Source organism: Lineus longissimus, chromosome 5 (assembly GCF_910592395.1).
Source record: "Lineus longissimus chromosome 5, tnLinLong1.2, whole genome shotgun sequence".
In the NCBI taxonomy this organism is placed as follows: Eukaryota; Metazoa; Nemertea; class Pilidiophora; order Heteronemertea; family Lineidae; genus Lineus; species Lineus longissimus.
The window spans coordinates 2,184,928-2,203,192 of record NC_088312.1 but is presented as its reverse complement, the minus strand read 5'-3'; the positions used below and the strand labels follow the sequence as shown (position 1 = coordinate 2,203,192).

The 18,265-nt window shown below is 41.7% G+C and overlaps 2 protein-coding genes and 1 long non-coding RNA gene across 7 annotated transcripts in view; 1 reads left to right on the top strand and 2 right to left on the bottom strand.

The window, feature by feature from the left end:
* Positions 1-446: 446 nt before the first annotated feature.
* On the bottom strand, positions 447-2,650 carry LOC135488202 (AP-4 complex subunit beta-1-like). 2 transcript variants are annotated; one of them, XM_064772697.1, is made up of 2 exons: positions 2,513-2,650; positions 447-2,208 (listed from the first exon to the last, which is right to left on the bottom strand). In XM_064772697.1, the coding sequence occupies exons 1-2, from the start codon at positions 2,615-2,617 to the stop codon at positions 691-693; spliced, it is 1,623 nt and encodes a 540-aa protein (XP_064628767.1). In that variant the 5' UTR covers positions 2,618-2,650; the 3' UTR covers positions 447-690. The 2 variants fall into 2 exon arrangements, with proteins under 2 accessions (XP_064628767.1, XP_064628768.1); XM_064772698.1 differs by having other exon boundaries at positions 2,494-2,547.
* A 4,632-nt stretch (positions 2,651-7,282) lies between these two features.
* LOC135488662 (uncharacterized) lies at positions 7,283-9,006 on the top strand. The gene is made up of 2 exons (XR_010447006.1): positions 7,283-8,182; positions 8,480-9,006. It is a non-coding gene; the product is annotated as an uncharacterized LOC135488662 (long non-coding RNA).
* A 3,131-nt stretch (positions 9,007-12,137) lies between these two features.
* LOC135487544 (cGMP-inhibited 3',5'-cyclic phosphodiesterase 3A-like) overlaps positions 12,138-18,265 on the bottom strand; it is a 55,622-nt gene continuing 49,494 nt past the window's right edge. For all 4 annotated transcript variants that reach the window (XM_064771325.1, XM_064771326.1, XM_064771328.1 and 1 more), the window contains 5 exons: positions 17,660-17,821; positions 17,335-17,515; positions 17,061-17,120; positions 16,658-16,815; positions 12,138-16,255 (listed from right to left, as the gene is read on the bottom strand). In XM_064771325.1, coding sequence (XP_064627395.1) covers positions 16,091-16,255; positions 16,658-16,815; positions 17,061-17,120; positions 17,335-17,515; positions 17,660-17,821 — 726 coding nt within the window. In that variant the 3' untranslated portion in view covers positions 12,138-16,090. The remainder of the gene's footprint in view (positions 16,256-16,657; positions 16,816-17,060; positions 17,121-17,334; positions 17,516-17,659; positions 17,822-18,265) is intronic.

The window sequence follows — 18,265 nt, the reverse complement described above, 5'->3', positions numbered from 1 at the left end:
TAGATAAAAGCATTTGCTAGTCTTTATTCATATCACCCCATGTGTATCGTAGGCTCACTGCTGATCAAGTGTTGCCTCCTCAAAAGAAGCATGTCTGACTGGGATGGGCCATACCTTGTTGTGCTGTCTGTTGTGGGACCATTAAGGGAGATGACAAAGGGACTTAGGCTCAACATTGTGTCACTAGTCCCTTTTCCATGTAATCATGAGGTAACATACAACCTTGTCTCATTACTGTGGGCTTGAATCAGAGGCCTACATGTATTCACAGTGCAACAGACAATAGGAAAGAAACAAGAATCTAAGGAACTTCACTTCAAGTTCCAAGAAATTCATGCCATACAATTGGATCAACTCCCTGGAGACATAGAGTGAGTTGACTGGCATCAAGACCTTCCATGCAGGCCATGGTGGGACGCTTTTTCAAACCAAATAGACATTGAAATTCATGGCTCAAAAATAAACTCTGGAATCATTTGGATGAACAGACAATATTTATTTTACAACAATGGAATATAGCACAATGTTTGGCACATTTCACCAACTACATAATGACATCTATAAATAACTGAATTTCTTTGTCTTTGTCAAAGGACTGCAGCAAATGTATCATGAAGCTAAAACAGAAATATTTCATAAGGGGGGCATTTCTGGCCCACATGGCCCCTACCCCGTCTCCCTTTAACATGTTTAAACCTCCCCCATTACAACCCGCTGTGCTTCTTTAACGTCATGTTGTAGCATAGAATAGTACAACTTGGCTCTATCACTAACATCAAGGTTATCATCACTAGCACAATGCTCTAAAACCCTACCAAGAATATCCTGGCATTCCGCAGGACGTTTAAAGAAAAGCTTCATGAGGGAGCTGAGGAGATAGTACTTCACATTATGACTCGTCTCCTCACTAATTGTGTCCACAAACTCCTCGAGAATGTACGGGCTGTCCTCTAGGAACTCACCATATTCACCTAACAAATAGATGAGGGAGCTTTTGCCCTCACTGTCGTCAACATAATCAGAACACTTTGCGATTGATTCCATGACAGCTTTTGCCAATTCAGGTTCAGACTGGAAATCAAAAGACTGCAAAACACCAAGAACATTAGATGTGACATAGTCTATTTGTAAGTCCAAGAGCAAGAGCAGGCGCTTTAGACATAGCGCATAATATTGTGGATATTTCAAGGCAATATCACTGAGAGATTTGATCGCAACTTTCGAGATTTCCGGTGAGACATCGGAGCAGTGCATCGAGAGTTCCTCAATTACATCACCGATATTCGATTCCGATATCAGTTTGGGCAACAATGTTATCTTCTTCAGTTTAACATACAATGGTTCGTTATACTTGCAGAAGAAAGACTGGGCTTTTGCAGCAAACAAGTCCTGGTTGTCACTTAGGACTTCCTCAACGAAATCTACTATCATAAATGCCAGTTCAGGATTTCCTGAAGACAATGAATGAATGAGGGCATGTTGTGCACGGTTGAAAACCTCGCCTTTTAATTGAGGCAGGTCGTGGACGAGGTGCAGGAAAAGTTTGATTGCACTGGTCAAAATGGCACTGTTATTGTGTTTCAGATACGGATCCAATATATTGAGAATGTCATATGTTTCCTCATCTTTCTTTGGTTTGTATTTGAGAAGTTTCTCAAAGATCGTCACTACACCCCATTCAGTGAACATGGAGAGTTTATTCAATAAATAGTATGTGATGTTTTTATTGATGACAATGCCACCTTCGTCTTTTAGAATCTCATCTAAAGTATGCATACAGTTTATCACAACAATAGGATCAGTGTCTCTTAACATTCCATATAATAAATCAACAACACCGTTTCCTTCTATAAACTCGTGACTTGTAACCGAAATTTTCCCGCAGCCCGTCACAGCAACTCGCCTTACATAAGCACTGCGATCTTTCAATCCGCTTAATAAAGCCTTCGCTACGTAATCAGTGAGGGCAAGGTGCTGTATGGAACATAAGGTCTTTAGAGCAAGTCCACGAATATATGGATTGGAGTCAGCACAATCCTTAACCAACGTGTTCACTGCCAAAAGGGAGAGGTCAGGATTGGCATTTGCTTGTACTGTGATGTAGAAACATGCAGACTTCTTGATGATTAAGTCATTGTGAGCTAAAATCTTGACCATGTGCGGGAACAAAACAGTGAGATCTGCACCCGGCGTCAGCAGGAGCAAAACCTGAAATTGAAAAGTTCAATAATGACATGAATATTATGATGGTATCCCTTCATAACTTGGTCATTTCCAACTGCAATCATTGCAGCAACGATTACGATAGGCTAACCTTGTATTTACCAATTGTTCCTAACTCTTCTGTGCATGGCAATCAATCATCAATAACCTATTCAGTATTCCAGGAACCGGAACATCCGAGAATGGGTTCATAGGAAAAACAGTACTTGCAGATCCAACCAGACTGGAGTCTGGAGATCGAAACTAATTTCGGACAATATCTGTTCGAACCTTGTATCGTCATTCTAACCTTTCTCATAACAAAACGGAGCTGCTGGACATTGCTGACTATTTCTGGATCAGACAGAAATGAAACTAGCTCATCAATGCGATAAGAAGTTGCATAAAGTGACATTTTCACTGACTACCAAAAATCTTGTTTTATCTTTTGTCGCTAAAGGTAAACTCAGTCCAGAGCTTCTGTAATGGCCGTGGAAGCGTATGTTCGGAGACAACTTGCGCGAAGACAAACAAAAGTGGTGGGACTTGCATCAGGGTCAATGATTTCGAAAGCGCATTTCCTCCTGGTCTGTGAAAATCTCCTGAACTACTTCGCTTTCTTTCAACAAGAGGCCTATCAGAGCATAGGTTCCATTCATCACAAATTTGTCTAGTTGGAGCTAGTGAGGACAATGTCACAACCAGAGTGCAGGGATAAGTTGAATTCAGATCATCAAAATTCATATGTATGTATAATGTGCTACGACTACAGACAGATCTTATATGTAAAGAGAGAGCTCTAGTGAACTCACACAACTGTATGTCCTAGCAGACGACCTGTGTCGTGGCGTTCCATCGGCATTTCCACCTGCCATCACTCGATGACGTCACCAGAGCAATCGCCGTCTCGTTCGCGGCATTTCTCATTCGCTGAACAGACACCTGCCATTGATATAGCCTGATGGCTGCTAGCTAGCTGATCGTGGTGGGAAAAAAACACGATTTGACCAGCCATAACTCTCAGCTAGACAGGCGGAGCAGCATAAGCTATCAATTCATCTGAGCGCACCCAACGTACGCGAAAACGGACCACTTTCAATCGCTCGTTGCGCAAACTTGAACTTGAATTAAAAACATTTTGCCATGTGTGAATACTACTGGCTATAAATTTCAACAATCATGTTACGTCACGTAGACTCGTTAATACCACAAAAGCCAAGTTTCCGCGAAGTTATGTCACTTGTTGTCCGACTCCCGTTCATCCGACCGTGACCTCAGTATTTGACCAATCAGCTTTATATCGTGAGCATTTTCGTGTATGGGTCAATGAATTTGATTGAAAATCACAATTTGAATAGATGAGTGGTTTGGTAACCTCTCTGACGTAACGTACTCAATACGGGGCGTTGAATTTGGCTGTGCTCCTGGTATGACAGATCGGTTTTGGGAACACAAGCGTTCAGTTGTGTCGACGCCAAGTCGAAGCACTGGTTCAACATTGGTGAGTTCAGCCTGATTTCTCCACAACTTTTTCTCCCCAAATTTTGCGACTAATGTCTGATACAATGTACAATCTTATCTTATCTTTTCATTTTCATTTCTTGCAGACGCCAGACACGTTGTCCTGTCTAGCACACCCAATGCTGCCCAACCGGTTTATCACAAGATACAACGTGAACACAACCATGGTGAGTTATTTTTCTCTATCGAAACTTCCTTGATCGCACATGCATACATGTATTCTTTTGAAACTTCTCATCTCTGCAGCAGTGGCGGATCCAGAAATTTGGGAAAGAAGCCGGGGGGCGCTGCCCCACCAATGAGAACTCATGATAGAGCCGAAGGTGCAATCCTGAAAATGAGGGGGAGGGTTCTTGAGGAGAGGTGCCCTAAAATATCAAAGAGGGATGACTCATGCGGACCCCTAAATCCGCCACTGCTGTTCTGAATATTCCCACACTCGGCTCAGCTGACCTTTGAAAGGAGGACACTGTTCGCCCATACCCTGTCTATGGTACTATATCGTTCTGGCAGCAAGAAAATGAGACGATCGGTCATGTCTGCCATGTTTTATGACGTCACACGCCACGTGCTTGGCGCAATGTGTCACGTGCTCATAACACATTCTATCTCTGAACCAATCAGCCCTTGATACTGTGACATGTGATATGTTTGATGAGGACCTTGACCAGATCAGAAAGATAAGTGAAAGAATAGTGAAATTAGAAAAGTGATAAGATTAGTGATCACCAATCGTCTCATTTCACCTCTATGCTGCCAACTGTGCGACCTTTATAAACCCTGCCAGTTGTTCCCAGGCTTGTGTTATGAAATTACCATGGTTTAGTGACAGGCCTACCCCCTCTTGTATTCAGTGGTATTAAATGGACAACTGTGGCATGAGATATGGTATTTTTTCCTACAAAAATGGCTTCCAATAGATCCGTGACTTCTCAGTCCAAACAGGAAAATTGAAATACATCATTGAACTGCAATAAACAGTGCACAAAAACTGGGTGTAACCTTAGGCCTGCCTGAATTTCACAGGTCATGTCCAAAACTGCCTCGCACACTGGCGAAAATCGTTATTTGAGATAAGTGGCGGCGCATGGTGACAAGCAGAGGTATTATCCTCCTGGCCAGGGAAATCCCACGCCCAGGTTGTCCCTTTAAAGCTGACATGCATGCATAAAAACTCTAACGGCCAAATTAGAAAAGACGGAAAGGATGAAGTGGCGAGGGTTCCGAGTTCGAACCCGCTCGAGGAATATTGTTTTATTTTTTTCTTTCTCTGTGACCTGTCTCGTCAATGAACTTGTGTTTGTGCAGTCAAGTGAGACCACTCGCTGGGTGTCTATCATGTTTCAAGTGCAGTTTGTCTTTTGGTGCATGGTCAGGCGTTTGTGTTTTCTATCTTTGTCGTTTGGGTTTTTATGCATGCATGTCAGCATCAAGTATGTTTTCGCGTGGTCACGAAGATGATAAATGTGAATAATGACACCAATGCATTGGCCCTGCGGTCACGAGGTGGCTTTCAAAGATATCCTTGTGCCGTCGGTAGGAAGCTGCTGAAAGCCGCAGCAAACCAGCAGCAAACAAAAGACTTGGGCTACTTAAAATCTTTTTCAGTAGCAGTAATAATCTCGTCACCATTGAGTTTTACCTATAGCTCATACACAAGTATAAAGATGGTGTGCGAAGATAAATTTCGGCCATTGTGTTACCATTTTAATATGTAACTGTATGCTTAATCGCCCGCCCGCCCGCGAATCTTTTTTCCTGAACCTTTCTGGCAGTACAGTGTACAATTGTACACAGGTTCTCAGCCAATCAGAATCCGATGAATCTGTGTCGTCATCGGGGCGTCATGAAACTTAGAAGTAAGCTTGTGTTGTTTTGTGCTTGTTAATCAAATTTGAAGCATACAGTATCAAAATATAGACAAGTCTCATTGCAGAGAAACATATTCCTACTGGAAAACCATTCACATGAGACAAGTCTCATTGTATATTCATGCTCAATCTGATATCTGAAGGACTATCCCTTGGATCTTGGAGATGGCTATTGTTATTGTCCTTTCTGTAGGTATGTTTTAGGTAGCAGAAATAACTAAAATATCTAAAATCTAAATAACAAGGGAAAAGAAACGCGTTATAAAAATAAAATATAAAGAATAAAAAAGAAAAAGAAAAATGTTGTCAACAACCGGATTCGAACTCACGACCTTTGGATCGAACATCGTATTCTGCCATTTCTGACGAGCGCTCTATTACTGCTCTAAAGTTTCTAAGACTTCTGACGTCATGTATTTGTCGAAATCTGATTGGCTGAAAGTCCCTGTACAAATGTACACTAAAGTGCCCAAAAGGTTGAGGAAAGAAAATTCGCTACCCGCCCTTTTCAGATAGACAGTTAGCCCATCTATCACTTCGATCTATCTACCGTAGCTGTCATGGCCAATTCTTTTTTCTTTCAGAAGCCCCGACGTCCTTTGAACATTCAAGAAAGGGTTGGGTTTGGTCAAGGGACTGGTATTGGATCTGATATATTATCATTGTTGTCACACCTTTTCGCTAAATATGAGGTCTTGAAAATGCTTGGTATTGCTCCTTGTGAGGTGTTACCCAACGTTAATGACGCCTGTCTGTATAAGTGGTACATACTTGACACCTATGGCGAAGGATGAGCCAGTTATTTTCGAGTTTGTACTTTGGGTGCATCTCGTTCTTCGGGTTGCATTGCGCCCGCGACCCCATAGGAGTTCCTGGTCTTGTCTCTTCGCCCCCAACCCCGATAAACTCTTATGTACCGTGAACGAATGCTCATCAGGTCGACAGTTATTTGACGACGTAAATCCATCCATATTAACTGGCGCTGCGGCTGCGCTCAATAGACTCCGTTGGGGAGTCTGAGCCTGATAGGGTGGACCAGTCCAGCCGGTTATGTACGGTTGGTATGCTCTATGATATGGATCTCCAGCCACCTGTCAGCTAGGGGCAGACCCCAGTGTCTCAACCCTGGGTCTCAGAGGCGGTAACTTCTAGTCAGGCAGCGCGCTATGTCTGGTTAGGCGACATGGGTTACCAGGGCATCCACAGCCAAAATGGTTTGCACATGGAGGTCATCGCGACCGACTTGTGAGGGGGAAGAAGTGATGTCCATGGCGGTTTCAAATTGATCTGACGACCCCCGCGTCTTCTGGACAGGGAGGGGTTCATGTGGCCAAATCCTGTCAGCTAAATCCTATCGTTAGCATCGTTCGCGGTACATGGAAACCAAGGGCATGGAACCCTTTTTTGTATTGGTCTAATTTCTCTGAGGATTTCAATGATGATATATATATTTAGATCCACAGGTATAGTCGGTACATGTGGCGAGTCGCCACATGAACATTTTAAAAGTTTTTTTCGAGCATTGTTAAAAGTTATGAGAATAAATATTTTCTTTGGACGTGTTTTTTTTTACCAGAATGACAATCAAAAAGTTTGTCACTGGAGAATTTCCCCATCCCCCACCCCAGCCCTAGAATAATATACAGACTAAATATATCTTTGGACTGTACTGGTAATATAGGTCAGTCACGAAAAATAAAATATATATTGGACTGTACTGGTAATATAGGTCAGTCACGAAAAATAAAATATATATTGGACTGTACTGGTAATATAGGTCAGTCACGAAAAATGAAATATATATTGGACTGTACTGGTAATAGAGGTCGGTCACGAAGAATAGAATGATATTGGACTGTACTGGTAATAGAGGTCAGTCAAAAAAATATATATATATTGGACTGTACTGGTAATATAGGTCAGTCACGAAAATATCTGAAAGTCTGTGCCCCATTGTTGACGAATATAATATCGTGAGGACTTTATCAATAGTCACGGTCCCTGGCCCCTCCCACATAAAAATCATTAGCAAGGTCACTGCAGGCAATAGCTTCAGCATTGTTTTTGTATAAACATGTCTTAAACATTATGAACGGCCCTATTTGTGGGGTACATTGGGTTCTTGCTGGGGTAATGATGTCCATGTCCGATTCTGCGTTAGTGGACTTGTAAATCAGTCCAGCAGTGACATTGCGTTTTGTGGACATGTAAGTCTGTCCCGCAGTACCAAGTTTCACCCCAGCAATTGCCAATAAGACCTGCACGTGACCTTAAAGTAAATAGCTATGCAAGTGTGATCGAGACAAAACGCGATGTATGCATTGGAAGAAGGAAATCTGCGAAGAGTAAGTAGCTGGAACTGTCTGTCCAGCTCTCGTTTATGAAACAATGGGCGATTTGAAAGACGTCTCCTGAACAGATCGCCCATTGTTCACTAAAGCAGCATTCGAATTGTCTCCAATTTTTTCAGGTGGATTGCTCCATCTCGTGTGGTATCACTGTCCCGTCCCAAGAATCGAGCAAACACGACCGAGGCCACTTCTGAGAAATGAATATTCAGGATGCCAGATTCGTGGAACACAATTGAGGTAAATGAGATAAAATTCGATAAGCTGGCTACAGTTGATGAAATGAGGCTTTAGGTCCGTCATCATGTGACTGATATTGGGACAAACCCGAGGCAGGTTGACCACCATTGCCTGACAATTCAATTTAATTGATTCATCTTATTAGTACCAATGAGGCTGTCGCAGACATAAACATGTGTAAAGACATATTACTGATATGCTATAAAAAAAACGTCATGAAAAATGATCAAAATCTTTAATTTCTTAATTGTATATTTCAATGTTTCTTGGTATCTAAATCTTCCCTTTCTATTCCAGGCCAGTACTCAAGAGCCATGATCAGGGAACAGCAGTTCCCAACGGAATTGACCCTTTTCTTGTTGTAATTCATGCTGTTGGCTCAGAATGAGTTGACACTCACCTGTTTTCGACCCTGAAAATTAAACATCGAACATTGTTACTCTTTGTTAAATGTGAACCTTGCAAAATAATGTGCTTATTCCTGAAATCAATAGCACTTCATGTATGTACTCGCTGATCCAGAATATTGCTATTTCTTGTTCCGTTTTCAATGTGGCAATCCATTTACCGTATCTGAGCTATTTCACAGCACCAGAAGTGCAACATTACAACTGCAATGGAGCTATTTCTTGATCACAGCAAAAATGTGTTTCTACATTGTTTTATTCAAATGATGCATGAATGAACCTTATTGACATATTTGTTTTTAAGAGGAATTGGTTGTAGGTTTTCTTTCTTTTTTCTTAAGGCAGGCCTAATTTAACAGAAGGCCTATATTTTAGGTAGGATATTATTTATACTATAGGCCCATATCAGTTTTGAGATCAATTTCCTCTTGAAGACAATAAACGTCCATGAAGTCTCTGCACCATTTTGATTGGGCGGTTTTGGGCTAAAATACAGTAAAAGAGAATGCTCCATTGGCGTTAACAGAATATGTCATTGTTTTGGTCAGCAATTAATTCTTGCCACCTTGAAAGCGGTCACGGTTACTTACGACTTGTACATTGTTCAATTGTTATTATGCTATTGTCATTTGCCTTTGCCCCCCCCCCCCCCCCCCATATCCTTATCGACACTCACAGTGCACCACCCTCCATCCCATGCCCCGCATGCGCACTGACCCAACATCTGATCCCTTGACACGCTTGCTCAAGCGGCGTCAGCAGTATCAACGTTGTGTTATTGTATTCCAAGTTTTGCATTATTCATATGTATGTACTTGCCAAATAAATGTTGTCATATCAGAACATTCGTCTCTTGTCCTTCGGTCAACAAGTGTGCGGATCACTCCCAACAAGTTCGATAAACACACTACACTATCTTCACGTGCAACAATTTACAGTCAGCCTTTTCTGATTCCGCATGCCGGCCACTAATTCTAAGTTTTGTAGCATATATTATATACTTGCCCAATAAAAGTTGCCATATCATCAGGCTTTGTCTCTTGTCCTTCGGTCTCTCAGCGTGGGGGACACTCTCGAAAAGTTAGATTTATGCACTTACCAAACGACACCAAATGCACCTTCCTCACCAAAATACCGCACGCCTGCGGACAGGGACGAAATAGCCCAGAGTCTGTACCGTAACTTAATTTGCATCCCGTTTCAATCCAGAATGACATATCATCAGCCTTTGTCTCTTGTCCTTCGGTCTCTCAGCGTGGGGGACACTCTCGAAAAGTGAGATTTATGCACTTACCAAATGCACCTTCTTCACCAAAAATACCTCACGCCTGCGGTCAGGGACGAAATAGCCCAGAGTCTGTACCGTAACTTAATTTGCATCCCGTTTCAACCCCGAGCAGTTGACGATCGAGAAGAAGAGACAGTTTTTCCAAGCCTTGCGGAGACCAACGTCTATGTATAACGACAGTTCTGAAGAGCTCTGTCTGGTTTCCTATATCTGTATAGTCATCATGGTATCAATGATTGAGCCGATTTACGAATATCGCGTAACTGAACTTAAGCAGGATTTCATACATCTTCGCTCTTGAGGACTTGCGAAATCTGCCGCGATAAACATTTTTTACTGACAACGTCCTATTTCTCCACTACTCGCGGAAAATAACTGGCGCTCAATGTGTGTATCTATATGTGTCCCTGGAGTTCGAAGGATGTGACATTACAGAGCGTCCGATTTAGTCTCGTAAAGAGACGCGAATTATTCCAGGACATTCACACTTGTGTTGTATCCTATCCTTACGATGTATGGTTATCCCTACAGAGGTGCTATAAGCCCTGTCTCTTTAGTATTGGATGAGGCATCCTGCAGACAGTCCGCTGAACGCTCTTGAGAAAGACACTGACACCCCATCTCTGCCCAGTGTAACCCGTGCTTAGAGTAACTGGTAAACCGCAATCGTCACTTGAAGACCAAGCATTTGCTGGTGTTTATTCATATCATCTCCTCAAACACTACTCGAGTACTTCTTGGGTGGTACCTGATACGAGACAACTAACTGAGCTATAACTAACCTGAAGTGCTATTTGATAAGGCACATGAGCTGTGTCCCTTTAGTTCGAAGGATGTGACACCTCACAGTGTCCAATGCAGCTCCTTGAGAGAAAAAGACACTAATACATTCACAGGACTTTCAAACTGCTGGGAGTGTCCCGACAGAAGTATGGACAGTGAAGCGGACAACCCTGTTCCTCCAGTGTTAGTCTTGGGGGTAACTGATTTGGCATTACCTGGTATGGGCAACTCGTCTTGCGAGGGTGCAGATCGTGTGTCCCTTATACTTCGAAGGATGTGACATACGACAGAGTGTACAAAATGCCCTGAACTAGTAGCCATGAGAGAGGAGTTCTAGCCATCTGGAGCACTTAGATCCAGGACCAGTTTTATGATGACTAGAACACTTACAAAAGACGACAATATGTTGACTCAGTGACCCTCTCCTATTTGCCGCATCGAACTTGACTATTGACAGCTTCTGTTACCAATGGTAGTTTGAAGCGTGAAGGTCAGAAGCTGTTGCTGCACAGAACATGCGATAGTCGACCAAAACTTAGCTGTGTGTTATTCTTTTAGGCAAGAGAGGTCCTCAAAGGCCATCGTGGTGGTTGCAGACGAAGCTCTCAAGACATCAAAAGAGGCCCTCGAGCTGGCGAAGCAGTCCGTGCAGAAACCACGGGAAGTCTCCAATCAGGTTGAACAGCTCAAGCAAAAATGAGTCACATAGATTTTTCATCTTCTGGGTTCTCATTTTAGATCCACGATTATCATTTTGCGACAACTTGCATGCACAGTTTGCTGGGTGGAAGATTCCACAACTGGCATCCCCATGCACAAGATATCCAAGCAAGGACAGTCACAAGATCTTTGGGGATTTCGCTTTCAGTTACATTGAGTACTCCAAAAAAGGGCTGCTTGTGAGTGATCTCTACCACAACAACAACATTTGCTGGAGAGCAAAATAATAGCTGCAACTATGATTGTTTTCAGTGCAACTGGAGAGCAAAATAATAGCTGCAACTATGATTGTTTTCAGTGCAACTGGAGCTGAGAGCCGATACAACAATACACGAGACCTTGCGATGGAGGCTCTCAAGATGGCGCAGGATACATACACCGAGTCTCTAAAGATCTACACGGAGGCCGACGGTCTCACCGTACCGAGTCTTTTCAGTTCCTACCTTGCCCTGAAGATGGCGATGGCGTCGTTCTTTCATGAAGTAATTTAAAGTTCTGAACAACGCCATCGCCATCTTCAGGGCACCGTAGGAACTGAAAAGACCGGGAGGTCAAATTGGTAGCCTAGCGTAGATCTCCAGGGTCCGAGGCTGCTGCCCACAAGCCGGGCAATAGTGTCGGAGGCCTCTCCGTCTCAGGATGGGTGAAGGTTAGGGTTAAGCCAGCCCAATAGTATCTCCCATGAGGCAGGCTGCATGACGCAACACTGATGGCAGGAGAAAGTAGGCTCAGGGTAATGAAAAACACAAGACTGATATAAATTGATTTTAATTCTTTACTTCTGGTATCCGGATAGAGACTGACAATGCACCCCTGGTCATATCCTCCTCATTGTCACATAATATATCACCACTTTCTGCACATAAATGAACACAGGGCAGACTGTATCTATAACACAATGTATTTTATAACACAATGACTTTGTCATACCATATGACATGTATAAGAGATATTGAGGAGATGAAGCCATGCAACCTACATGACGCTCTTTAACATTTTCTGACCTCAGTTTACTTTCATTCAATTTAAACCTGCTCACTCCCATTATCTTATTTATTACAGTATTTGTTGGCCTAATATCTTCCTCTTCTCAACTTCTCTCGACAGGAAAAACAAATAACTCATCACTCGATCCCCAGAGATGATAAAATACACAGTTTAACTTGATTTATACAAAATTTCAAAATATATATTATCTTCCATTGTTTTAATGGAAAGAATGTCATGTTTCATCTCTGTACAACGACTGGTTCAAATATATAACCAATCAAATTGGACCACCCGCAAGGACCGAGTATGAAAATATTTTTTGAAAAGTGTTTTTTTTTAATTTCGTTGTTTTTTGGACAGAGTCTGTTCTGAACAGTGATTCTTTTAACTGTCCAAAAATACGACGGACACCATCATCAGAAAAACTTATTTCAAGACCATGACTTAAGTGAATGTGGATGTTAAGCTTCATCAACAGTGATCTAGCACTGTCTTCTCGATGTGTTAAATACATACCGGTACTGTCTACATTTAAATATGACAATATATTATAGGTATACTGTCTAGATGAATTATCATATTATAAATTATCTGCGAGGATCTACAAATATTTACACGATGACTCCACAAAATGGAGTATTGGTTCATGATTACAATAAACAATATTGTACCAGTAGGCCTCAGTGAAGCGAGAGGAAATTAATCAACTACTGTGTTGACTTATTTAAGCCAGTCAAGGCTCCTCGTCTGTTACATATAGGCCTATCACAGGTAAAATAGGCCTTTTTACAGGTGCTCCTCAGCTGGGTTAATCATGTCAACACAGTTATTTCAAAGTTACCAGATGTTGTCAAATGTAGATTTACAATCAAACTATATTCAATGTCATTGGATAGTCAAACAGATTGGGGAATCGTCATTCAATCAACAAGGGCATGCAAAAAATCAACAATCTGATTCTGACTAAAATTTGTAAAGATAAAATATGACAGAACCTGAGGGTCTTGATAACTTAACAATTAAGTTGAACGTACCAGTACTGTTATAGCCTTATAAAGTCAGGAAAAGCACTTGACAAGATTAGCGCTTTAAGTGCTAATCGTTCTGAGTTGCTCCCAATAAATAATAATCTCAGGTTTTTAACAAGGTTGTTATGAGTAGACATTAAAATAATCCCTTCGTTAAGCAATACCACATTAAGAAGGGGCTCGTTAGACCCATACAGAAGTGCACAGCAACCACTGTCCATGCGCTTTCCGAATGAAGCAGAGCAACTCCTTGTAAACAGAAACAATTAACATTCATGTCAAGCTCAAATGCTCATGCTTGTCACAAGCACAAGTGATGGGCTTCCAAAACAGCCGAATGGACAAGCATACAAAGCTATATTGAAAAGTATACATCGCTATATTCTCGAACAGGACCATTCTTAAATCACTTCTTTACCAGGGGTGAACCAAATGCTGGATGAGGTGCTTTTTTGTCAAAAAATTGGGTTTACTGGATCAAAGTAAACCCCCTCCCACTCTATTAACATGATACACAGGTTTCAAATGTAAAGGGAAGTGTCAGTGCCACCTGGTCATCAAGGTGCCAATGGCAAGTATACAATTAAGCCCTTACTTAGACATAACTTACATTAATAGGCTTATGTACAGGGGTATTATATTGATACATTCCAAAGTACACAAAGTCACAAACAGTACAGAAGTAAATATAAAATCAACATCAACTGGTTATGAGTCATGAAAAGGTTTCCTTTGAATAGAATAGCAACCTTCATCGACTTATTTATGTACAAAATATACAATGTCACAACCATGTTCTTAATCTTTATAGATCGATGACATGAACACCTTGGAAGAAATTAGAACATAAAACAGACATTAAAATGAGTTATTGGAAGAAAAGGCAGTTTCATTTCGAAGGATATTGATATTTCTTTTGATAAGGTGCATGACCTCCTGGAACCAATATTGTCATATGCCTAAAGTTTCATCAACATTTATGGTGGAACTGAGGCATTGGAAAAGCTGTCAATCCACTCAAATCATCAGGAAAGCATTGGAAGAATAAAAGACAGGGGGCTCTTTAGTCTTAAAAGTGAGTCTCACACAATAAATAGACTTAAACCATTGGGCGATTCTTAAAACTAACCTATAAAATCATTAAGTATCAGAATTTTCATGAACTCATGTTATTCAGAGCCTCACACAAAAGATGAATTAAAACAATACAAATGTCACAGACACTGCTCTTACAACATTCATATTACATAGTGTGATGTATGTACAATAGAACATGTATACGCACCAGAATTTCACAGCTATTCATTGTTAACACCTTCAGCGCCGAACCACGTAGATCTACGTGGCGCAAATCCCCCTCCCCTTTGAGCTGGTTATCGGAAACTCATGGATTTCATGAAAGAACTACGCCATCGCCATCTTCAGGGCAAGGTAGGAACTGAAAAGACCAAACAGTCTTTTCAGCGGTCTCGGTTCCAACCTTGCCCTGAAGATGGCGATGGCGTAGTTCTTTCATGAAGTCATTTGAAGTTCTGAACAACGCCATCGCCATCTTCAGGGCACCGTAGGAACTGAAGACCAAACGGTCGTTTCAGTTCCTGCCTTGCCCTGAAGATGGCGATGGCGTAGTTCTTTCATGAAGGCCATGAGACTCCGATAACCAGCTCAAAGGGGAGGGGGGATTTTGGCCACGTAGATCTACGTGGTTCGGCGCTGAAGGTGTTAAAATAGTTAAACATTAATTTACTGTACATATGTATATGAATCACCAAGTAGAATACCGAACTTCCGACGAGTGCTGTCCTTTTTCAGATGAAAACGTGTTTAACCCCTCACACCTGAGACATCACAGAACGCATACCATTCTCCCAATGGACACCAACCGAGATTAGCATGAAAGCACTGTTTAACTATTGACGAGGCAGTATAAGCTTATCATTAGCGTAGACCAGAAAGTTGTTTCCCATTGCCTAGATCTGCCGTCCCCAAGTAGAATATGTACAGGGCGTTTCAATAAGGACTAAACCCAAACAAAAAATATTATTATTCAAGAGTGTACATGTCATTGCAAAAACAATGTCTGTCTTCTGAGACAATAGGCTTGCAATGAAAAGAATCAAAGGAAAAGTTATTGCTCAACCTCATGATTGATTGATGGCATCTACACTTTATTGAACAACGCACATTTTGTCTGGGCTTTGTTTTATTGAAACGCCCTGTACAGTCCTTGAGACTGAAGCTGACTAGAAAGCACCAGCCAATACCAATATCATTTCACATTAAAACAATTCCAATTCAAGCTCTGTACACAAAGTCCATATGAAATACACAGCGATTTTAGGCCAACCACAATGAACTAATTCATCACATCTTGCTCTTTCCAACCTGGACAGCCAAAGAACACCAAATCCAGACTAAGTCAACATCACTCTGTATAAACTTGTAACAAGCGTCACGCCTTTACACATGCTCAGCAAACTCAAGTGAGTGACCTTAATGATCCCTTTTCATTCAATTAAAGGACCTGGTTGGACGCCAAGAGATCTTTCGATTCATGTCCACTCCACATACTCGACCAATGAGAGCCTCAGTTCAAAGGAAGTATAGAGTCTCAGCCAATAAAACTGGCACAGCATCACAAGCTTGACCAATCAGAGCTTGTCTAAGGAAGAGACAGAACAGTTTCAGCCAATCAGCTGTTGGTGTTTTTTTGTGTGGAAGGCTCTGATTCGTTGTCTGTCTTAGCCTCTGTGGCTTGCGTATTTGGTGAGTTTGGTGCGGATTCATCTTCCTTAGATTCCTCTTTGATTGTTTCCATTTCACTCTGTCGTGATGCGTCCAGCGACGCCTGCATCTCCTGAAAATAATCAAAAGTGCAAATAAGAAAGACGTTTCAGTTCAAATCTGACCCAACTGAGTGCCATATGTGACTCGTTCTAGCAGAACCAGTCGCATGTCGCACATAAGATGAGCCTAGATGACACCAGGAGATAATAGAAGAAATTGATGTCATCAGATTTCACAAAAGGCTTACAATAGTGAAATGAACAAACAGTCCGTTTCAACCTGCCAAGCTCAGAGCGACATGCGACTGGTTTTGCTGGAACGGGTCACATATTAGTAAACCTCCTGTAGTGGACAACTCTACCAGCAGGACACTCTCTCCCATAACATGCATAAGGACACTGACTTTGTTCCCAACCTAAATAGGTCATTTCCCCTCTACTTGATCTCTGTAACAATAACGATGTCTACCCACCTCTTTAGCTGCCTCTTCCTGACTCTCCTCCTTCACTGTCTGAGTCCACATATCCAGGTTATCCTTCAGATTCTTCGTTAACGTACATGCAATCTTCTTTAACTTCTTCCGCGGCTTGGGTAATGTCAGGTGATTGTTTTCTGGTACTGAGTTTGTGTCTGAAATGAAGATGACAGAACAGTGTTTAGGTGTTCATTTCCAACCATGGAAACAAGTCTATTTTTGTGTGCTGTGAAAGTGAAAATGAAGCTGCCTGTTTTGTGTTCTTTCAGAAGTAAGCTTAGGTGAAGTTGCTCTCAAGTAACCGGCGAAGTTTATCAGCTGTCATCAACTGTATGGACCAACAGCATGTGTAATCAAATCGAACACGCAATAACATGACTTGAATGAGAGTAACCCGTACCTGAACCTGTTTCCTCATCCTCCGTGTTGTCTGTGTTATTCCCGTCACTTCCTGAATGAACTGCAAGAAAGCAACAAAGATAACATACACGATTTTTAAGAAGGCCTAAGGTGGAAGTCTTGTATGTTCATTGAGACTTTTGCCTGCTACTTCAGGCACCAATTGGGTTTCATGGCCCAGTGACTCAGTCTTTGGCCCGAGAAAGATTTCATCACAAGCTTCTAATGTTTCTCAATAGTTGGGGTCTTTTGAACTGCCACTGATTTCTACTTACCATCATTGTCAGTCCCATCATCCTCGATCCACTGCCCAGGCAGGAGTCCAGCAGACGAACATGCATTGACTAGTGGTGCCACCAAGTGGTTGATGAAGGACATTTGGAGTTTGGCGAGTTGGGGATTCTTTCTGTCCATGTATGGGGAGATAGGCATCCCAAGCTTAGCCTCCTCGTCACCCTACGAGAATAAAGATATGTCAGTTAAAGTTATTAATGCCTGATTAACTGAAATTGCAATGGACCCAAAATTTGATTCTGGCAAAGATCCAGGGTACTGTATACAGAGAAATATAATCTGTAGGATTAAATAAAAGTATTGCACCTGCTCATAAAACTCCTCTGTTATTCTGTAAGTCCACGAGACATGAAGATCCTTTGACTTTGCTGGGCCGTTGATATCGGCGAGTTTGATCACGACTTGTGAGACTAGAATACGGTCACTCTCTACCGTCCAATCAACACCAGGCGCATCATTGTCATTCGTCTGAAAGAATAGAAACCTACCGGTAATTCAGATATTTCGAACAGGATTTTTCCCAAAATACGTCACATGCTTCTGGTAATGATGAAGGAAGAACTCTTGATAATGACAAGTATAAATCTTTGATTTTAAAGTCAAGTTTGCAAGAAACAGAAGAACAACCTCATATCGCCATTTCAGACATTCTTTGCAATGATGATGAATTGATATATTCCATTATTTTTAAAAGCGTCTGTTCAAAAAATGAGGTCCCCATGCAGATGCCACAGCCTGATAAAAACATATATACAACTATCTGCTTTGGGCGATAGTGGATTTTTATTGACTCCAAGGCATAAGAATGTGGATGCAATGTGCCATACTAAAAGCCATGCATGGTGTTGGATTGATTGTGGATGAAAAAACTGTCAAATAAACAGACTGGTCCATTAGAGGCCGGCATGCCAT